This window comes from Littorina saxatilis, linkage group LG2 (genome assembly GCF_037325665.1).
Source record: "Littorina saxatilis isolate snail1 linkage group LG2, US_GU_Lsax_2.0, whole genome shotgun sequence".
Lineage (NCBI taxonomy): Eukaryota > Metazoa > Mollusca > Gastropoda > Littorinimorpha > Littorinidae > Littorina > Littorina saxatilis.
The window spans coordinates 61996204-62016621 of record NC_090246.1 but is presented as its reverse complement, the minus strand read 5'-3'; the positions used below and the strand labels follow the sequence as shown (position 1 = coordinate 62016621).

Genomic DNA, 20418 nt, shown 5'->3' with positions numbered 1-20418 from the left:
CAATTGTGTTGTCAATACTCATGTCAAATTTAAAAGTATTACAAATACAATGAGCCAATTACAAAACTACAGGATTTTTTTTACCCGTATAGCCCACAAAAAATGACGCCAAAACAAGCCTTTTACGGCTTCTGAAGAGGCTGACACCAGTCTTCTTCAAAATGGCAAAACAACACTGCCAGGCACAACAGCCGAACCAAATAAATTTGTATGGGTAGAAAATAAGTTGTTCTTCAATTTGAGATCAAAAACGGGGTCACTCTCGCTTATTTTGATTTTTTGTGTATTTAAGTGTCTGCAAGTTTGCTTTTGCGAATTTGGTTTTCGGGGGTGTCCTAGGTCTTTAGTACACTGCATAAACACTAATTTATGAAAAATGAAACTCTTTATTTCATACGGTAGGGGAATGAATTACCTTTCTGGCAATATACTTGATTTTACTATAACTGGCCGCATCACACAAATCTACAGCTAAATATATCTGTGTACTTTTATTTATGACGGGTAGTGTAGAATTGAACGTTAAAGGCACAGTAAGCCTCCCGTAAACCATCACTGAGCTCCCCGAGTCTCTACACACAGTGCGACATTCTTCCATTTGAACGCTCACCGAACGGGAACGTCCTGGCTGCTTTCTGTCGAGAGTGAGGCATTTTCAAAGAATTTATTTTCGTGGACTATCCGAACGGACTATCAGGCGCAAGACCTAACTTTTAAAATCTAAATAATACATTGACAGCTATTTACACAAACATTCTTTAATCATAAGAGAAATCTTTTTCATCAAGACAAGATCAGTACAATTCGAAGTTTTGAAAGTTTGAAAAAAGAAAAGCCCGGAAACGTGTCACGCAAAACGTCTTTCGCGTAGCAGACGACGGTTCTGCATAGCGCCAGTTCCTCTGAACGGTCATCCGCCACCGCTCTAGTTCGTGTAAATCGCAGCCGTTTGTTGCGTTTTAGATTCAGAGGTACACAATAACGTGCTATAGCAGATAAGCATTGAAATCACAAACTGAGGACTAAATTGTGAAAAAAAAGGAAACTGGATCACACGGGTTCACGATGGCTCAGGGGTAAGATAAACCACGCAAAAATAAATTATTTGAAAATTGCTCGCTCTTTACGGAGGGCACCTAGAATGTTCTCAAGCGGTGAGTGTTTAAATGAAAGGGTGTTTGTACTGTGTGTAAAAGCCTGACAGTGTCTGTGATGGTTTACGGGAGGCTGACTGTGCCTTTAAAGTGAGAACCCCAAGCTTTGTTGTTGCTGATCCGGGACTACTACTAAAAAGTGTTCCTTATCAGTTCGCTGGTTTAGAAATAATCTTCATCTAAAACGGCAAAGTGACGCAATAGAAACATTTGATGTGATTAAAAACAAGTTAACTTTTAGCCAGGACACTTTATAAATAATCTTAGTATGTTCACAGTGTGCGTGTTTTGGACAGTTTTTAAAGGAACAAGCAATTCACATGTTGGCGCTTCTCAGTTTTTCTGTCTGTTGACCGAACCGATACCAAAATAAAACAAGTCGCGTAAGGCGAAATTACTACATTTAGTCAAGCTGTGGAACTCACAGAATGAAACTGAACGTAGTCCGCCGCGAGTGCAAAACGCAGTGAAAGTGACGAGCCTGTTTGGCGCGGCAGCGGTTGCGCTGTGCTTCATAGCACGCTTAACCGACAAGGAATAAGATGAAATAGTTTTTAAATCGATTTCGGAAATTTAATTTTGATCATAATTTTTATATTTTTAATTTTCAGAGCTTGTTTTTAATCCAAATATAACATATGTATATGTTTTTGGAATCAGAAAATGACGAAGAATAAGATGAAATTGTTTTTAGATCGTTTAATAAAAAATAATTTTAATTACAAGTTTCCGATTTTTAATGACCAAACTCACTCATTAGTTTTTAAGCCACCAAACTGAAATGCAATACCAAACCCCGGGCTTCGTCGAAGATTGCTTTGCCAAAATTTCAATCAATTTAATTGAAAAATGAGGGTGTGACAGTGCCGCCTCAACTTTTACAAAAAGCCGCATATGACGTCATCAAAGGTATTTATCGAAAAAAGGAAAAAAACGTCCGGGGATATCATACCCAGGAACTCTCATATCAAATTTCATAAAGATCGGCCCAGTAGTTTAGTCTGAATAGCTCTACACACACACACACACACGCACACACACACACACACACACACCCCCCCACACACACACACACACACAGACACACGCACATACACCACGACCCTCGTTTCGATTCCCCCTCGATGTTAAAACATTTAGTCAAAACTTGACTAAATGTAATAAAAAGTAGAAAACAAGTCGCGTAAGGCGAAAATACAATATTTAGTCAAGTAGCTGTCGAACTCACAGAATGAAACTGAACGCAATGCCATTTTTCAGCAAGACCGTATACTCGTAGCATCGTCAGTCCACCGCTCATGGCAAAGGCAGTGAAATTGACAAGAAGAGCGGGGTAGTAGTTGCGCTAAGAAGGATAGCACGCTTTTCTGTACCTCTCTTTGTTTTAATTTTCTGAGCGTGTTTTTAATCCAAACATTTCATATCTATATGTTTTTGGAATCAGGAACCGACAAGGAATAAGATGAAAGTGTTTTTAAATTGATTTGGACAATTTAATTTTGATAATAATTTTTATATATTTAATTTTCAGAGCTTGTTTTTAATCCGAATATAACATATTTATATGTTTTTGGAATCAGCAAATGATGGAGAATAAAATAAACGTAAATTTGGATCGTTTTATAAATTTTTATTTTTTTTTACAATTTTCAGATTTTTAATGACTAAAGTCATTAATTAATTTTTAAGCCACCAAGCTGAAATGCAATACCGAAGTCCGGGCTTTGTCGAAGATTACTTGACCAAAATTTCAACCAATTTGGTTGAAAAATGAGGGCGTGACAGTGCCGCCTCAACTTTCACGAAAAGCCGGATATGACGTCATCAAAGACATTTATCAAAAAAATGAAAAAAACGTATGGGGATTTCATACCCAGGAACTCTCATGTAAAATTTCATAAAGATCGGTCCAGTAGTTTAGTCTGAATCGCTCTACACACACACACACACACACACAGACACACACACACGCACACACACACACGCACATACACCACGACCCTCGTTTCGATTCCCCCTCGATGTTAAAATATTTAGTCAAAACTTGATCAAATATAAAAAAGGAGGAAGATCAGGTTTTTTATTTCTCGAACATCTAAAGCCCACCAGGCTTGTTCAACATAACATGTGAATGCGTGATATATTGTGTAAAAAATTCCATCTCACACGGCATTAATAGGTAACATGCGCCTTGAGTCGCCTTGTGTGGTGAGATACGTGCGCGATATAAATCCTCGTAAATAAATAAAATAAATAAAATAACATGTGTTTCTTTTTGTCTTGAAACGTGACTTTTGTCTGTTTATTGTCTTGTCATCCCTTGACAAAATTCCAGTGTTCTTTTCAGTCTTTCAGTGCCATTTCTGATTATGCAAACGGTGGCTGTGATGTCATGATAGCACTACCCATGATCACAATATCGTAATTATTAATCTTTAACATGGGTGCAGATTATTTTTAAGTCGAAACATGATTTTACGACTTTTGGTTGAGGAAGTTAGTGACGAAATAAAAGTAGTGAATTGAAGTTTTGATCATTAGTGGCAGAGGATTGAGATTGAAATTTCTGTATCAAACTTTTGTATGTCAAAGATAGCATAAATGCATATCGTTGAGTCAAGTTCAGTACATTGACCATTTATTTTGTACAAACGGGAACACTTGTTAACCGAGAGCAGATGAGAGATATTTTAGGGCTAGACGGTAAATGGGTCTCTCAAGGGCGTAACAAGGTCGTGTGGATTAGAAGTTACATTCGTTCAAGCTCATGATAACTGAATTCAAGTTATCCAAGTCTCTCGAAACGAAGCCGACATGAGCAACGCATGATCCAGGGGAGGTAATCCATGAGTTTGGGCGTCCCAGGATAAGTCCAGGGGAATTAACCGCTGATTAAACGGGGGAAAACGTTGATGCATCATTTGAAAAGATACATATATTTCTTTTGTTGTGCCCGTGCAAATGCTTAAGCCTTCTCTCCCCCATCCCCGCACATGCATGTACGCACGCTCGCACTGGCGCGCGCACGCAGATGACTTCTTTGCGTGTAATCGACGGAATGAATGAAATGATGATTTATACTGAGGTACATGGGACACTACTTAAACCGGCGGAACAACCTGAGTACAACTGGCTTGTGTCCCCTGGTGCGTTAGCCCTCCCTCCCCCCCCCCCCCCCCCCCCTTCTACACACACACGCACATACGCACGCTCTCGCGCAGATGACTTCTTTGTATGTATCAGTCGAGAAGGAATGAATTTAGAGGTAGAGGGGAAACTACTTAGACCTGCGGAAAAACCTGTGTACAACGGGTTTGTGTCCCCTGGTGCGTCGGTCTCCATATCAAGAGTTCCTTAGCACTGAAGTCCTAGCTGACCAAAACCCGTTGACCGAGACAGCGCTAAATATACACACAATATCCCATGACCTCCCTTCTTTGTCTCTGTTACTTCAGTATGGGTATATATGTTGTATTTTTATAGCTCAATAAATACATCATGGACTCAAAAAAATATATGATAGTGCAGATTCCGATTTGGGCGAAGAACTACTTTGCTCCCGACCTTTGACCTCGCGCCGAACAATGTGACACATTTGTATGAAGTTCCAAAATCGTATTGCACGGCTCAGAAAACCATATCAGTTGCACGCAAAAATGAATCTCAGAACTGATCTGATGTATGAGATGCAATAAGCAAACGTTTCTTTCATTATGAAAGCAATGCAGGTGGGAAAAAACGAACATTCAACTTACAAGATAACCAGATGCTAGCGAACCAAAACAAAAACACGAGTACCCTCCCCTTGCTTCGTTAGCAGACGACTTTTGAGAATCTGTCAGACCGTCCTTACCTGGCACGGTTGGGCTTCGCTATCATCAGCTGTTTCACGTGTTTTGCGAGCAAGTCTACTCTTTTGCCTGGCTCTGCAGTAAGTCCACATTGGCGATGAAGGTATCTAAGAACTTAACATGTGTGTATTTTTCCGTAATCCAGTCATATTCTTTCAAAATGCAATCAAGCGGCGGTGACAGACTTGGGTCCTGTTTTCATCGCATCAATACCAGTTTAGGTTCATGCAAACACACTCGCAAAACAGTTTATCATGTAGATGCATTTCAAATAGGGAGCAAATGGTTAAATCTACATATGTGTTCCCTAAAATTTGCTTCTCTGTCAATAAGACTAATTGTATAATAATGCGTTCGAAAAAAACAACGTGGAATCGATTCTGAATCGAGTCGAGTAAGCCAAATGGGGGCCAAACCGGTTTCCCCGTTCCGCCGACCTGAAACGCAAAAGAATTGTGCGCTTCAACTAAATGGATTTCTATACGACTTCATTACTTTCTTGCAACTTATGAACCTTTACTTAACGCTTTTAAACGGTCTGAAAGTAGTGTTACCGCATACTTATAGATGCACTCATTCGTTTTATTTTTTCAGCGACGGTCACTTAGTTTAAGGTTGCAAAAAGGCCATGTCTCGCTGAAAACACTGTTTCACACTCCACAGATCGCAAAAGTGCCGCTAGTAGTCTACACTTTGTGTTTGATGGTAGAATGGGATATACAGATTACAACACTCGTGGTTTTTTATATGGCTTGTATTTCAGTCAAGACCCAGCGGGAATATCAATCGAGAGCCACTCGCCAAAGGCTCGTGTCTCCCGATGATATTCATCCGCTGGGTCTTGACTGAAATACAAGCCATATAAAAAACCACTCGTGTTGTAACCTATACATATACACACAGTGGACTTCATTTTCACAAACGAATTTTTCGCTGTTTTTGAGTTTAATATTAATTAAACCATACATTTATCTAAATATGTTCGAATTCAGGGAAGCTAAATACAATAGAACCACGTATAGTTTCAATTTCAAGTAACATTTTGATTGACAAATTAGTCAAAATTTGCAGGCTTTCAATCTGAAATGCAATCCAATAATCCGGACTGTGTCAAAGAATGTTGGACCACAATTTCGATAAGTTTGTTGGAAAATTGCGGCCGCCACGGTATACCGTCTCAACCTTATTATTTTTAAAAACCGGATATGACGACATCAAAGACATTTGAAAAAATAGAAACACGTCTGGGGATACCATCTGTAGAGTTTCATGTTTCCAGTAGTTTTCCGGGAATCGCTCTCCTCGCACGCACACACACACCCACGCACGCACACACACACACGCACACACACACACACACACACACACACACACACACACACACACACACACACGCGCGCGCGCGCACGTACACTGACACACCACCAACCGGCCTGTCTTCATTCCCAGTCTAATGGAACACAATTAGCCAAAACGTGTCTAAATGTAAATAGAATGAAATAATCACAAGCAACATTTCCCGAATATAACATACCGGCCTAAAGCAATCTGAAAGCGGTCGTCGATGAGAATGTTGTCAATCCCGGCATCATGAAATCGTCGTGAAACCTTTTTTTGAAGTTGATTTCATGACACTGGTCCAGCATCCGAGACGGGAACTCGGCCATTTCCCACGTAAGTATCAATGGTACTGAAAGAAATGCCAAGTAGGTAAGTATAGCTTTTGCTGTGTTATTGCCGGATCTCTTTTTTTTCAGTTGTGTTCCGTTTTTGAAAATTGATTATGCTCGTACTAACCCATTTCACTTACGCTGAAGCTTCAAGAATGTTTGCAATTTTTTGAACGATTGTTTTTCTTAGTTTTATTACGATAGTTAGTGAATGAACATACTTAATTTAATGGATGTATTTTAGTATGACATAAAATAATAACAACAGTGATACCCATTTTGAGAAAAAAACACACACACCCAAAGTCCATGGCAAAGAGAGGTTTATTTTTTTGTACGCTTGAAAGAAAGCTGCCCTGTTTGGACAATAAAATTACAGAATTGAATTTATATGAGACAGCAATGTCGGAGAAAATTCTAGTTAATGCTGAGAAGCACGTGTCGATTTTCTTTTGACTGGTATGTATGTATATAAACCATATTATCTTGTCGGTAATACAGTGATATGTGTGTGTGTGTGTGTGTGTGTGTGTGTGTGTGTGTGTGTGTGTGTTTCTTTGGGCGTTCGTGTGTATGTGTATCACGTGCAGTATCAACGCGATAGTGGCGGGTTTCGCTACGTATTCCAAGCTGCAGTCCAGTCACGACGATGACCGCATTGACCGGCTCAACCACCTCTACACCGTCACCATCCTCGTTGTCTTCGCCATCTTTGTGGGTGGGGGACAGTATGTCGGAACACCCATTGAATGCACCCACTCCACACAGCCTGACGCTGCTTTAAGGTGAGCTGGTATGTCGGCACACCCATTGAATGCACCCATTCCACACAGCCTGACGCGGCTTTAAGGTGAGCTGTTATGTCGGCACACCCATTGAATGCACCCATTCCACACAGCCTGACGCGGCTTTAAGGTGAGCTGTTATGTCGGCACACCCATTGAATGCACCCATTCCACACAGCCTGACGCGGCTTTAAGGTGAGCTGTTATGTCGGCACACCCATTGAATGCACCCACTCCACACAGCCTGACGCGGCTTTAAGGTGAGCTGTTATGTCGGCACACCCATTGAATGCACCCATTCCACACAGCCTGACGCGGCTTTAAGGTGAGCTGTTATGTCGGCACACCCATTGAATGCACCCACTCCACACAGCCTGACGCGGCTTTAAGGTGAGCTGTTATGTCGGCACACCCATTGAATGCACCCATTCCACACAGCCTGACGCTGCTTTAAGGTGAGCTGGTATGTCGGCACACCCATTGAATGCACCCATTCCACACAGCCTGACGCTGCTTTAAGGTGAGCTGTTATGTCGGCACACCCATTGAATGCATCCACTCCACACAGCCTGAGGCGACTTTAAGGTGAGCTGGTATGTCGGCACACCCATTGAATGCACCCATTCCACACAGCCTGACGCTGCTTTAAGGTGAGCTGGTATGTCGGCACACCCATTGAATGCACCCACTCCACACAGCCTGACGCTGCTTTAAGGTGAGCTGGTATGTCGGCACACCCATTGAATGCACCCATTCCACACAGCCTGACGCTGCTTTAAGGTGAGCTGGTATGTCGGCACACCCATTGAATGCACCCACTCCACACAGCCTGACGCTGCTTTAATGTGAGCTGGTATGTCGGCACACCCATAGAATGCACCCACTCCACACAGCCTGACGCTGCTTTAATGTGAGCTGGTATGTCGGCACACCCATTGAATGCACCCATTCCACACAGCCTGACGCTGCTTTAAGGTGAGCTGTTATGTCGGCACACCCATTGAATGCACCCATTCCACACAGCCTGACGCTGCTTTAAGGTGAGCTGTTATGTCGGCACACCCATTGAATGCAGCCACTCCACACAACCTGACGCTGCTTTAAGGTGAGCTGGTATGTCGGCACACCCATTAAATGCACCCACTCCACACAGCCTGACGCGGCTTTAAGCTGGTTCTTTTTATTAATATTGTCCGTCGAGGCGAAGGGTTCCCTGGTACTCTACCACATGGTTATAGTTTGGAAATTAGGGGCTTGGTAAAAAGGCGTATGAATTGCGTGCGTACCATTCAGCGGCAACATGTCCACCCAAGGGGAGTTTCTGTTGAAGAAGACGCTGGTGATGTGCTTGTGCTAATTACAGAAAAAGAGAAGGTTCGTTCTACAAATGTTCATGTTAACATCGATTTTTCAGCCAGCCCTAAGTGTCTAAGAGTAACCAACTGGTAGAGTCCCGGTGATTGTTAAAAAACCCAACAACCAACCAACCAACCAACCAAACAGACAAACAAACACAAACATAAGAAAATTTGTTTGTTTATTTGTTTGCTTAACGCCCAGCCGACCACGAAGGGCGGTGCTGCTTTGACATATAACGTGCACCACACACAAGACAGAAGTCGCAGCACAGGCTTCATGTCTCACCCAGTCACATTATTCTGACACCGGACCAACCAGTACATAAGAAAATAAAACCCAACACGACAACAACCAACCAAACAACCAGAAAAAAAGGTTTGTTTGTTTGTTTGCTTAGCGCCCAGTCCACCACGAAGGGTGATATCAGGGGGTGCTGCTTTGACATTTAACGTGCACCCCACACAAGACAGAAGTCGCAGCACAGGTTTCATGTCTCACCCAGTCACATTATTCTGACACCGGATCAACCAGTCCTAGCACTAACCCCATAATGCCAGACGCCAGGCGGAGCAGCCACTAGATTGCCAATTTTAAAGTCTTAGGTATGACCCGGCCGGGGTTCGAACCCACGACCTCCCGCTCACTGGGCGGACGCCTTACCACTAGGCCACCGAGAAAAAAAGGTAAAAGGAATCAAACCTGTCTATTTTTGAGCAAACAGCATCGAATACCACTTTTAAACTAAATACATAATCCTCGATCGTTCCTATCGCTGCTGATCTCAGTCCACAAAAGGAGTCGTAAAATGCGATTTTGATTCTGTCCTGTAGGCAGGGAACAATCTTAATCCGTCCCTATTGTTGAAGACTTTGATTTTTTTGCTGATTTCCAATCAGTAGGTGCCAGTTATTCGAAGTGCTGAGGCCATGGAGTTCCAGATGGTTAAAACAATGTTCATATTCACAACAATAACAACACAGCAACACGCGTAAGAAGGAGAACGACAAGTCTAAATATGAGTGAATACATGTACATTCAAAACTTCTTGAATCTTGGTAAATAAAAATCAGTAATTCCAGATCGATCGGTAGCTGCGTTGATTTCTTTGACAAGCTGGTAATGCTTGTGCATTCAAGTCATTTCTTTTCCCAAAACAACCACGTGCATCGGAAGCTGTGCTGATTTCTTTGACAATCTGGTAATGCTTGTGAAACCCAGTCATTTCTTTTCCCAAAACAACCACGTGCATCGGAAGCTGTGCTGATTTCTTTGACAATCTGGTAATGCTTGTGAAACCCAGTCATTTCTTTTCCCAAAACAACCACGTGCATCGGAAGCTGTGCTGATTTCTTTGACAATCTGGTAATGCTTGTGAAACCCAGTCATTTCTTTTCCCAAAACAACCACGTGCACTTACAATGCTTATGACATCTTCCTCCCACACCCAAGGACCTACGCAAAGACGTACTGCTGGGTGGCCAACACGTACTACGTGCCGATGAAGAACGAGCTCCCCAGCAACATCATCCGCCGCGAGTCCTTGGAGCTGAGCTACTACCAGTGGGTGCCCATCATCTTGCTCTTCATGGCGCTCCTCTTCAAGCTGCCCAGCATCTGCTGGAGGCTGCTCAGCGGAGCTTCGGGCATTGACCTCGACAAGGTGAGTGCTGTTTTAATTTTTTTAATTTTTTTTATTATTGTTTAAAATAAACCCAACTTTTTTTGAGTGCCTGTTGGTAATTTTCTGGAGGCTGCTCGGCGGAGCTTCGGGCATCGACCTCGACAAGGTAACAGCTGACTAAGGCCTTCTGTTTGGGCCGGGGTGAGATCATACTCTACCAGTGGGGTATCATGATTAGGCTGTCCGTAGTGCTCGTCTTCAAGCTTCCCTGACTCTGCTAGAGGCTGATCGGCGGAGCTTCGGGCATTGACCTCGACAAGGTGAGTGCTGATTAAAAATGTTCTCCTTATTATTGTTTAAAAAACCCACAATATTTGTTGAGTGCTTATTGGTAATTTGAAGGGGTTTTGCGTTGTGCCGGGGGTCGGGGGGGGGGGGGGGGGTGGGGGTGGGGTGGGGGGAGATCATGCTCTATCAGACCCTGACTGCTGGAGGCTGCTCATCGGAGCTTCGGGCATTGACCTCGACAAGGTAAGAGCTGATTAATGGCTTCTGCTTGTGGCGGGGTGAGATCATGCTCTACCAGGTTGTTTTCATGATTAGGCTGTTCGTAGTGCACCTCTTCAAAATGCTCTGCATCTGTCGGAGGCTACTCGGGGGGTACTTATGTTGTTGACTTGGAAAAGGGGAGCACCGGTGATGTGTGTAAAATCATAGGGATATTCAGATAAAAGACTTGCGTTTCTGCAGAGAGAAGAAGGGAACAGTGATTGGTATTTGGCTTTTCTCGCCTTCCCTCTTCAAGCTTCTCTGATGCTGCTGTAGGCTGCTCTGTAGAGGTTCGGGCATCACTCTAGGCAAGGTGATATGTGTGTTCTATAGTGTATGTTACAGGAGTGTATACTGGGATCGCAGAAGATGACAGAAAGACTTGGTTTTCTTGCTGTTTTGGCGATTCTCTTTAAGCAGCCGTGAAGTCCCTCAGGAGGTTTATTTGAACGCTGTTATTGTCTTTGGATTTGACAAAATTATGACCTATTGTGTAATTCATACATGAGAATCTTCAGACTTTTGGCTGAAACCAGACTATTTCTTTGAGCACGAGGGATACAATTTCAGAGCAATTGTATGGTTCATGCCCAGAATTTCTACATTATGTGTGAGTCATAGATAACTTTCAGACTTTTTCATTCATCCCAGTTCCCATATCTGGTATTTATTCTGACCTAATCCTTGTTTCAGATCGTGAGCCTGACGCTGGAGAGCCAGATGGGGGACCATACTCGGCACAGGGAGACTGTGCAGCAGATTGCGGACTACATGGACCGTTGGCTTGACGCCCACCGCCAGTACCACTGGAACGTCATGGTCCGCATCAGGCAGAAGGTACGCGCACCTTAGTTGCTGTCCGCTTGATATTTTCATTCTGTTTTTGTCTTTGCTACGCCTGGCCAATAAAACATCGCTAGGTTAGCGCATTCCCGTAGGTGGTAGAGCACTAGACTTGTGATCGAAAGGTCGCTGGTTCGAATCCGGGCCGGGACGGACACGGGTCAACTTTATGTGCAGACCCTAAGACGGTATCCATCTCCCACCCCCGTGTCACCACAGTGGCACGTAAAAGACCTCGGTCATTCTGCCATAAGTGCAGATGGCTGATACCACCTAAACACGCATACACTTGTGTATCTCATCTAAAGTCGGGTTAAAACCCGGGAACATGCCCCTAATGGCTTTGCCGTGAGGGCGTAAAACTTGAATTTCTCTCTCATTCCAGTCAAAATATCCTGCCCTTACACTCCTTATGCAATTTGAGGCGAGCTGGCACACAACAGTATTTCTTGCCTGTCTCTTCCCATGCCCAGGTTCATCTGAATATTGTTCCGTGTCTATGGTAATTCAAAGTGACTACTTTCATTGTCTAAGAGTGTCCGAGGCAATATGAATGTTATCTTAATTATTATTCTTTGCACTTGGACTCACGCAGTCATTTAAGCAGGTCAACAAGCTGTGCTACTTCTTCTTTGTAAAGCTGGTTTGTAGCATTTAACTCCAAGACAAGTGTTTTTTGTAGGCAGTTCTTTAAGCCGAACTGCTACAGTTTTAAACAGCTTTTAATGCCACTTCCAGATTCGAAAGCTGAACACAAGTAAGGCCATCGTACCTTCTGCGAGTACACCACAGCTGGCCGGTTTATACTTTATCGTCTACAGCCATCTTTGTGCAGATCTCCCGGTTGTGCTGCTTCTGTGTCGGTAAACGTCAGTGGCAGCTTACCTGTTCACGTTGTCTAAGTCTTGTTTGTGTGGTATTTCATTCTGTGCGCGAGTGCCACTCATCTTATCACAGAGATCTTTTCTTTTTATATTTAGTCAAGTTTTGACTAAATATTTTAACATCGAGGGGGAATCGAAACGAGGGTCGTGGTGTATGTGCGTGTGTGTGTGTGTCTGTGTGTGTGTGTGTGTGTGTGTGTAGAGCGATTCAGACTAAACTACTGGACCGATCTTTATGAAATTTGACATGAGAGTTCCTGGGTATGAAATCCCCGAACGTTTTTTTCATTTTTTTGATAAATGTCTTTGATGACGTCATATCCGGCTTTTCGTGAAAGTTGAGGCGGCACTGTCACGCCCTCATTTTTCAACCAAATTGGTTGAAATTTTGGTCAAGTAATCTTCGACGAAGCCCGGACTTCGGTATTGCATTTCAGCTTGGTGGCTTAAAAATTAATTAATGACTTTGGTCATTAAAAATCTGAAAATTGTAAAAAAAATCAAAAATTTATAAAACGATCCAAATTTACGTTTATCTTATTCTCCATCATTTGCTGATTCCAAAAACATATAAATATGTTATATTCCGATTAAAAACAAGCTCTGAAAATTAAATATATAAAAATTATTATCAAAATTAAATTGTCGAAATCAATTTAAAAACACTTTCATCTTATTCCTTGTCGGTTCCTGATTCCAAAAACATATAGATATGATATGTTTGGATTAAAAACACGCTCAGAAAGTTAAAACAAAGAGAGGTACAGAAAAGCGTGCTATCCTTCTTAGCGCAACTACTACCCCGCTCTTCTTGTCAATTTCACTGCCTTTGCCATGAGCGGTGGACTGACGATGCTACGAGTATACGGTCTTGCTGAAAAATGGCATTGCGTTCAGTTTCATTCTGTGAGTTCGACAGCTACTTGACTAAATATTGTATTTTCGCCTTACGCGACTTGTTTATTTAGTGATATCCAAGCTGTGCTGCTTCTGTTTCGGGAAGCGTCACTGGCGCTACCTGTTAGCGTTGTCCAAGCCTTTTTGTGTGGCATTTCATTCTGTGCGTGAGTGCAACTACACTTATCACAGAGAATCTCTTTTTTATATTTAGTCAAGTTTTGACTAAATATTTTAACATCGAGGGGGAATCGAAACGAGGGTCGTGGTGTATGTGCGTGTGTGCGTGCGTGTGTGCGTGTGTGTGTGTGTGTGTGTGTGTGTGTGTAGAGCGATTCAGACTAAACTACTGGACCGATCTTTATGAAATTTGACATGAGAGTTCCTGGGTATGAAATCCCCGAACGTGTTTTTCATTTTTTTGATAAATGTCTTTGATGACGTCATATCCGGCTTTTCGTGAAAGTTGAGGCGGCACTGTCACGCCCTCATTTTTCAACCAAATTGGTTGAAATTTTGGTCAAGTAATCTTCGACGAAGCCCGGACTTCGGTATTGTATTTCAGCTTGGTGGCTTAAAAATTAATTAATGACTTTGTTCATTAAAAATCTGAAAATTGTAAAAAAAAATAAAAATTTATAAAACGATCCAAATTTACATTTATCGTATTCTCCATCATTTGCTCATTCCAAAAACATATAAATATGTTATATTCGGATTAAAAACAAGCTCTGAAAATTAAATATATAAAAATTATTATCAAAATTTTTTTTTCGAAATCAGTTTAAAAACACTTTCATCTTATTCCTTGTCGGTTCCTGATTCCAAAAATATATAGATATGATATGTTTGGATTAAAAACACGCTCAGAAAGTTAAAACGAAGAGAGGTACAGAAAAGCGTGCTATCCTTCTCAGCGCAACGAATACCCCGCTCTTCTTGTCAATTCCACGGTCACTGCCTTTGCCACGGGCGGTGGAGTGACGATGCTACGAGTATACGGTCTTGCTGCGTTGCGTTGCGTTCAGTTTCATTCTGTGAGTTCGACAGCTACTTGACTAAATATTGTATTTTCGCCTTACGCGACTTGTTTTTCTTTGTTGTTGTTGAGATATCCAAGCTGTGCTGCTTCTGGTTCGGGAAGCGTCACGAGTGCTACCTGTTAGCGTTGTCCAAGCCTTTTTTGTGTGGCATTTCATTCACAGAGAATCTTTTCTTTTTATGTTGAGATATCCAAGCTGTGCTGCTTCTGTTTCGGGAAGCGTCACGGGTGCTACCTGTCGGGGCTGTACCTGGTGGTGAAGCTGGGCTACAGCATCAACGTCATCAGCCAATTCTTCATCCTCAATCGCATCATGGGCGGCTGGTGGAACATCTTCGGCATGGAGATCCTCACCGGGCTGACCAACACCCGCGAGAGGCGCGAGTCGCCATACTTTCCCAAGGTAAGATCTGGAGCCGGTTTCATGGACTCGCTGTGGTCACACTTACAGTCGGACCACCGCTTCGACACCAAACTGCGGTTTTCTGAACGCTGTGCTGGTGGTACTGTAATCGGTCAATTCCCCGAGCGAAGAGGCACAGTCGGCCGACAGAAATATTTTTCATGAAACGCTGAACTACTCCACTTCACTTGTTCAACTGCAGTCAACCGACTGTGTTGCTTGGCCCATGAAACCTGCCCCTTGAGTCTTCGTGGCTTAGCTCTGATCGTGGCTTAGCTCTGATGCGTTGACTTGAACGTGTATGGGAATGGGTGTAAGCGAGTGGTGATGTCAAACTTAGAGGTTTGGCGTTTTGCTTTTTTCCTTTTTACTTATGTAACCGAGTGCCGAAACACTACGATCACCTCGGGAGGCGAAGTGCAACCAAACAGGATTGAAAATGTTAGGGCTAATTTCTTAGCCCTATAAAAACTGTTATGCAAACCCGAAGGTTTCCATGAACATACAGAATCCACCAGACCCCATCACAAACAGAATTCCACAATCTACCGGTGTTGACTTAAAGGCCAACAACTCGGGTGCAGAGTCTGCTGTGAAAGGGGCGGTAGCCTCCCCTGTCACAATCGCCCCCGTTTGAATGAATTTCGCCCCGAAGTTCCGAACCGGGGGACCACTGTCCATCCCAAGTTCGCAGAATGGGAACAGCACGAAAATGTTCAGTGGTCATATTATGCCATTACCTGAACATATGCCGAGTCCCATCCTGCTCGCAGCGCCAGATGTAACCGAGTGCCGAAACACTACGATCACCTCGGGAGGCGAAGTGCAATCAAACAGGATTGAAAATGTTAGGGCTAATTTCTTAGCCCTATAATAACCCGAAGGTTTCCATGAACATACAGACAATCGGAAACCACCAGACCCCATCACAAACAGAATTCCACAATCCACCGGTGTTGACTTAAAGGCCAACAACTCGGGTGCAGAGTCTGCTGTGAAAGGAGCGGTAGCCTCCCCTGTCACACTTAGACGACTTTGTTTCTATAAGATCGTAGACATACATAAAACTGGGGAACACACCTTACACTAATGCTAACCTGTCCAACGCGTTAGATATACTCATGTTTATATTATACTACGAAGATGACAAATTCTGACTTTGACATCTGAGCACTAATGAAATACACGTACATAACTTATGGTGAATCTAGTTTAATGTGGTCACCGTTTACGTTTTTATCTACGTACTAATGTCCGAACAGGTCACGCTGTGTGACTTCGAGATCCGTCAGCTGAACAACCTACAGCGATGGACGTTCCAGTGCGTGTTGCCCATCAACCTGTTCAACGAACAGATCTTCAGCTTCCTGTGGTTCTGGTTCATCTTCGTGGCCTGCATGACCATCTTCAGCTTCGGCCTGTGGGTGGCACGTGCTATCGTGCGCAACAGCAGGAGTCGCTACGTTCGCAAGTTCCTAAAAGTAAAAAAAACCTTTTTGTTAAAACTTTTTGTGAGTGCTGTCCTAACACCTGTTTCGTGTCCCGGTGTGTTCTCACACCGCCCCGTCCCCACTGCTCCATCCACATCATACAACTTGATACGGGCACGTTCCGATCTCGTGTGTGTCGTTCAGACAGATTTTGGGAGTAGGCCTTGTGTAGTAAATTAATAGCCTGGTGCCATTGCGTGGAGCAGTGATGATCCGAGCAGAAACGAATTCCGCACAAGGCTAAAGGCTGTAGTAGGTCTGGCGTCCTTGTGGAAACTGGAAGAGAGAGGGGTAATGCGATTGGGTGGGGGTAAATGAAAAGCAGAAAAGCGTCAAACACACTCAAACCTCCTGGTAGAAGCTTTAGTGTTGTAGCCTCGGCTTCAGTATAAACAACGTAGAGCAGAAGATGTACAAACAGAAGCATGTCAAAACAATACCAACATTGAAGAGAACAAAGCGCTGGAGGAGGGGGTAGTCGGGACGGGGGGTGGGGTTTGGGGGTGGGTGTTTCCCTGTTTTCCCCACGAAAGTCGTACGGTATTCCGAGTAGTATACTGAGCACACGAATACACACACACACGCAGGCCCGCACTCACACACACACGCATGCACGCACGCACTCACGCACACACACACACACACACACACACACACACACACACACACACACACACACACACACACTCTCTCTCTCTCTTACCCGCTGCCAACACTTCCCCACAACCACCCCCTCCCTCTCACTATTCCTCTCCCCATGTTCCTCCCAGGCTCAAGGTGAGCTGACGGGGGAGGAGGACAAGCGGCTGGCTGACCGGTTCGCTGACCACTACCTGCGTGACGACGGCATCTTCGTGCTGCGCGTGGTGGCCAAGAACTCCAACAACGTGGTGATCTCAGACCTCCTGCTGCAGCTGTGGCGACTCTACAAGTCCAAGCCGCTTGTCCGTACCGGGGCGGATGAGGTGCTCGTGTAATGGCGTTGTGTCTTCGTGTAATAAACCAACTCCGGAAATCACTCTGTCGGGTTTGTATGGGTTGTAAAAGAGTGAATAGGCCTACTCTTGCTTTTCTCGAGGCATGCTTTCTACACTTGCTCCTTCAGTCCACGTGTTTCAGACACACCTCTCGCTAGTGACTGGCTATACATTGTCACGTAAGAAAGTTTGAGTATTCACTCTTTCACAACCCATACCAAACTGACAGAGTTATTTCCGACCTTCGTCTATTGTTGCTTCGATGTGTTGTTTTATATATTTTTTTTTAATTTGCTTATTGTAATGTTTGTTGTGTGGTAAGATTGTCTTCGTTTGATGGTGTGTGGTGTACCGTATGCTGTTTGTTTATGGCGACAATATATTCAGCTGCACAATATCCATCTGTTGAGTATGCGATGTTTTTTTGTACTCTATATAATGGAGACTGAACGCTTCTTTATTCTATCCCTGTCGTTCCTAATGGTACTGAGAAAGTCCTCGTTTAAAGGCACACTCCTTCTCTTGGAAACAGTTCGGTTCACCATCTCAGACCTAGCCAGGCTTTTACATAAGATAAGATCATCCCTCCACTTGATTACATACCAAAAATCAACACCTTGACTGTTTGAATACGAATACGAATACGAATACTTTATTATCTCATACAGAGAAATTTCAGTGTGGTGCACATTAAAAGACAAAACAAATAATAAGACAACAGATAAAAATACCATACGAAGCATACTACACTCGCGCACGCATATGTACACTAACAGGAATAGTAACATGATTCCAAATAGGTAAATTGCCGTCAGCTTTAGCTAAAAGTTTACCGCTAAAAACTATCATTATCACAGGACTAGATATGTCATTGAACAATATTTATCACAGGACTAGTCATTCGAGGGTTATCACACTGTTTGCTGTGGCGAGCTTAATTTTTTTGGACGAATTAATTTCTTAATTTACTTAACGAAATTGATTCATAGAAAAAATCCCACTGTACGCTGAGAGCACCGAGGCCGTTGACTTTTGGTACGTGAACAAGTGGAGGGGTGGTGTTATACCCCATATAAAAGCCTGACCAAAGCTGAGATGGTAAGCCGAATCGTTTACACTAGACGGAGTTTGCCTTTGATAGCACTTGTGTCGTGTCGTTCTTCTGCTGTTGGTTACATTGTAATTGGCGTCCATTATTTTCCTCTTCGCTTTGATGGCTGTTGTTGTGCTATTTGTTTTGGAGTGTGTTTGTTGCGCAGTGGTTCCTTGTTGTCCTCCCCCCCTCCTTTTGTGTGCGTTTGAGCGAAAAGGGCAAAACGGTTGACTAATCAATTTAAAATCTTTATTTTACATCTTCTTTTTCTTATCTTTAAATGGTTGAAGGATAACCGCGATATTTCATTACTTTTAATGTGTATTAAGTCGTCTTTTTGTACTGCAATTTGATTTGTTTCGGGATGACATTTTTAACTTCTTCCTCTTTTGTTAAATTGCTCGTAGGAAAATACTTGTTGTTATTTGTAGAGTTTGAATGTGAGCTTTCTGGAAGATCATGACTCTATTGCTACATCGTAACATGCAATTTCTAAAGAGAATGACAGACATGTACCTCATAGCCTATATAAAATGACAGTTCAATGAATACGTACATATTTTTGGTAACTGAATAGTTCATTAAATCATCGTATAATATGAACGCAAACATCACATAGCTTGTATTTCATCACGAACTTGTTGACACTGAGGACAACGAAGAAAGATACTAAAAAAGTAGCCTTTGGTCACAAGTTTCGCTCGTTTACTTGACTATTTACAAAATCTAAACAACGAAGTGACTGTGGTGAGATGAACAAAGTTAAAAAAAAAAAAAAAAAAATATCTGTACTCACCGATACGAGAACAGCACAAGACAGTACGAATTTTCTCTTGTGCTGTTCTTGTATCGGTGAGTACAGATATCTTTTTATTTTGTTTAACTTTGACCATTTACTTATTGTACTAGAACGAGTTTGCTGGTCTACATGGTTATAGAGTGGAAACGATACATTATTTTGTATTTGTTTACTTTTGTTTTTGTCATCTGAGCTAGTTTTCTATGTTATGTGTTCATAAAACAGATGCCAGATGAATCTGTTTGTTTCTGTATTTTGTACTGAAATAGCAAATTAATTTTGTATTTATTTTTCTTGCACTCAAGCGTATATAGAAGTGTATTTGCTTGTGCTCTTGAGTTTCTTATTTTTCTTTGTGTACCCGTGATTAAATAAATGAAGACGTATAAACAGTGAAGCGAATCAAAGCTGACAAACTGACTTATAATAATAATAATAATAATAATAATAATAATAATAATAATAATGAGGATATTTATATGGCGCAAATCATAAAATAGTTCTATGCGCCTCACAAAAACATACATAAATAAATTATTCTGTACAGAATTCCCCATCAAATGATAATACACATCGAAATATACTTATACACTTCACAAAGTTTTAATCCACATAACCATAAACATGTATAACCAACATATGCAGTTTCGATCTATCAAATGGATTGCACTCTAAATACAGTTGATCCTAAATGGCTAAAACATGGTGCAAGCTGTCAAAACTGCTCAGAAGCTGAGAGAGTTGAATCAATGGACAGTACACAACGTTTCAAGTTTATTGATACCTGAGCGCCAATTTATTCATGAACAAACTATGGGTTGACTACAACATTATGCCGACTAAATTAAACTGTGGTTATTTTTAAATGTTTCTTTCAAATTATTTTCCCTTCTTCTGTGTGCTTTAGTTAGGGACTAGTGCTTTCAATACAAGCTATTTTCGTCAAACTTGTGCTTTGTAGCGAATACGTTTATAGAAGGAAAATAAAGTGACTGCTCGAA

General features: G+C 42.4%; 1 protein-coding gene across 1 annotated transcript in view; it reads left to right on the top strand.

Moving 5' to 3' along the window:
• LOC138959465 (innexin unc-9-like) overlaps window positions 1–20418 on the top strand; it is a 78374-nt gene extending 57956 nt beyond the window's left edge. Inside the window, exons 4-9 of the mRNA XM_070330964.1 lie at window positions 7266–7460; window positions 10269–10479; window positions 11683–11826; window positions 14843–15058; window positions 16321–16539; window positions 17319–20418. Coding sequence (XP_070187065.1) covers window positions 7266–7460; window positions 10269–10479; window positions 11683–11826; window positions 14843–15058; window positions 16321–16539; window positions 17319–17525 — 1192 coding nt within the window. The 3' untranslated portion in view covers window positions 17526–20418. The remainder of the gene's footprint in view (window positions 1–7265; window positions 7461–10268; window positions 10480–11682; window positions 11827–14842; window positions 15059–16320; window positions 16540–17318) is intronic.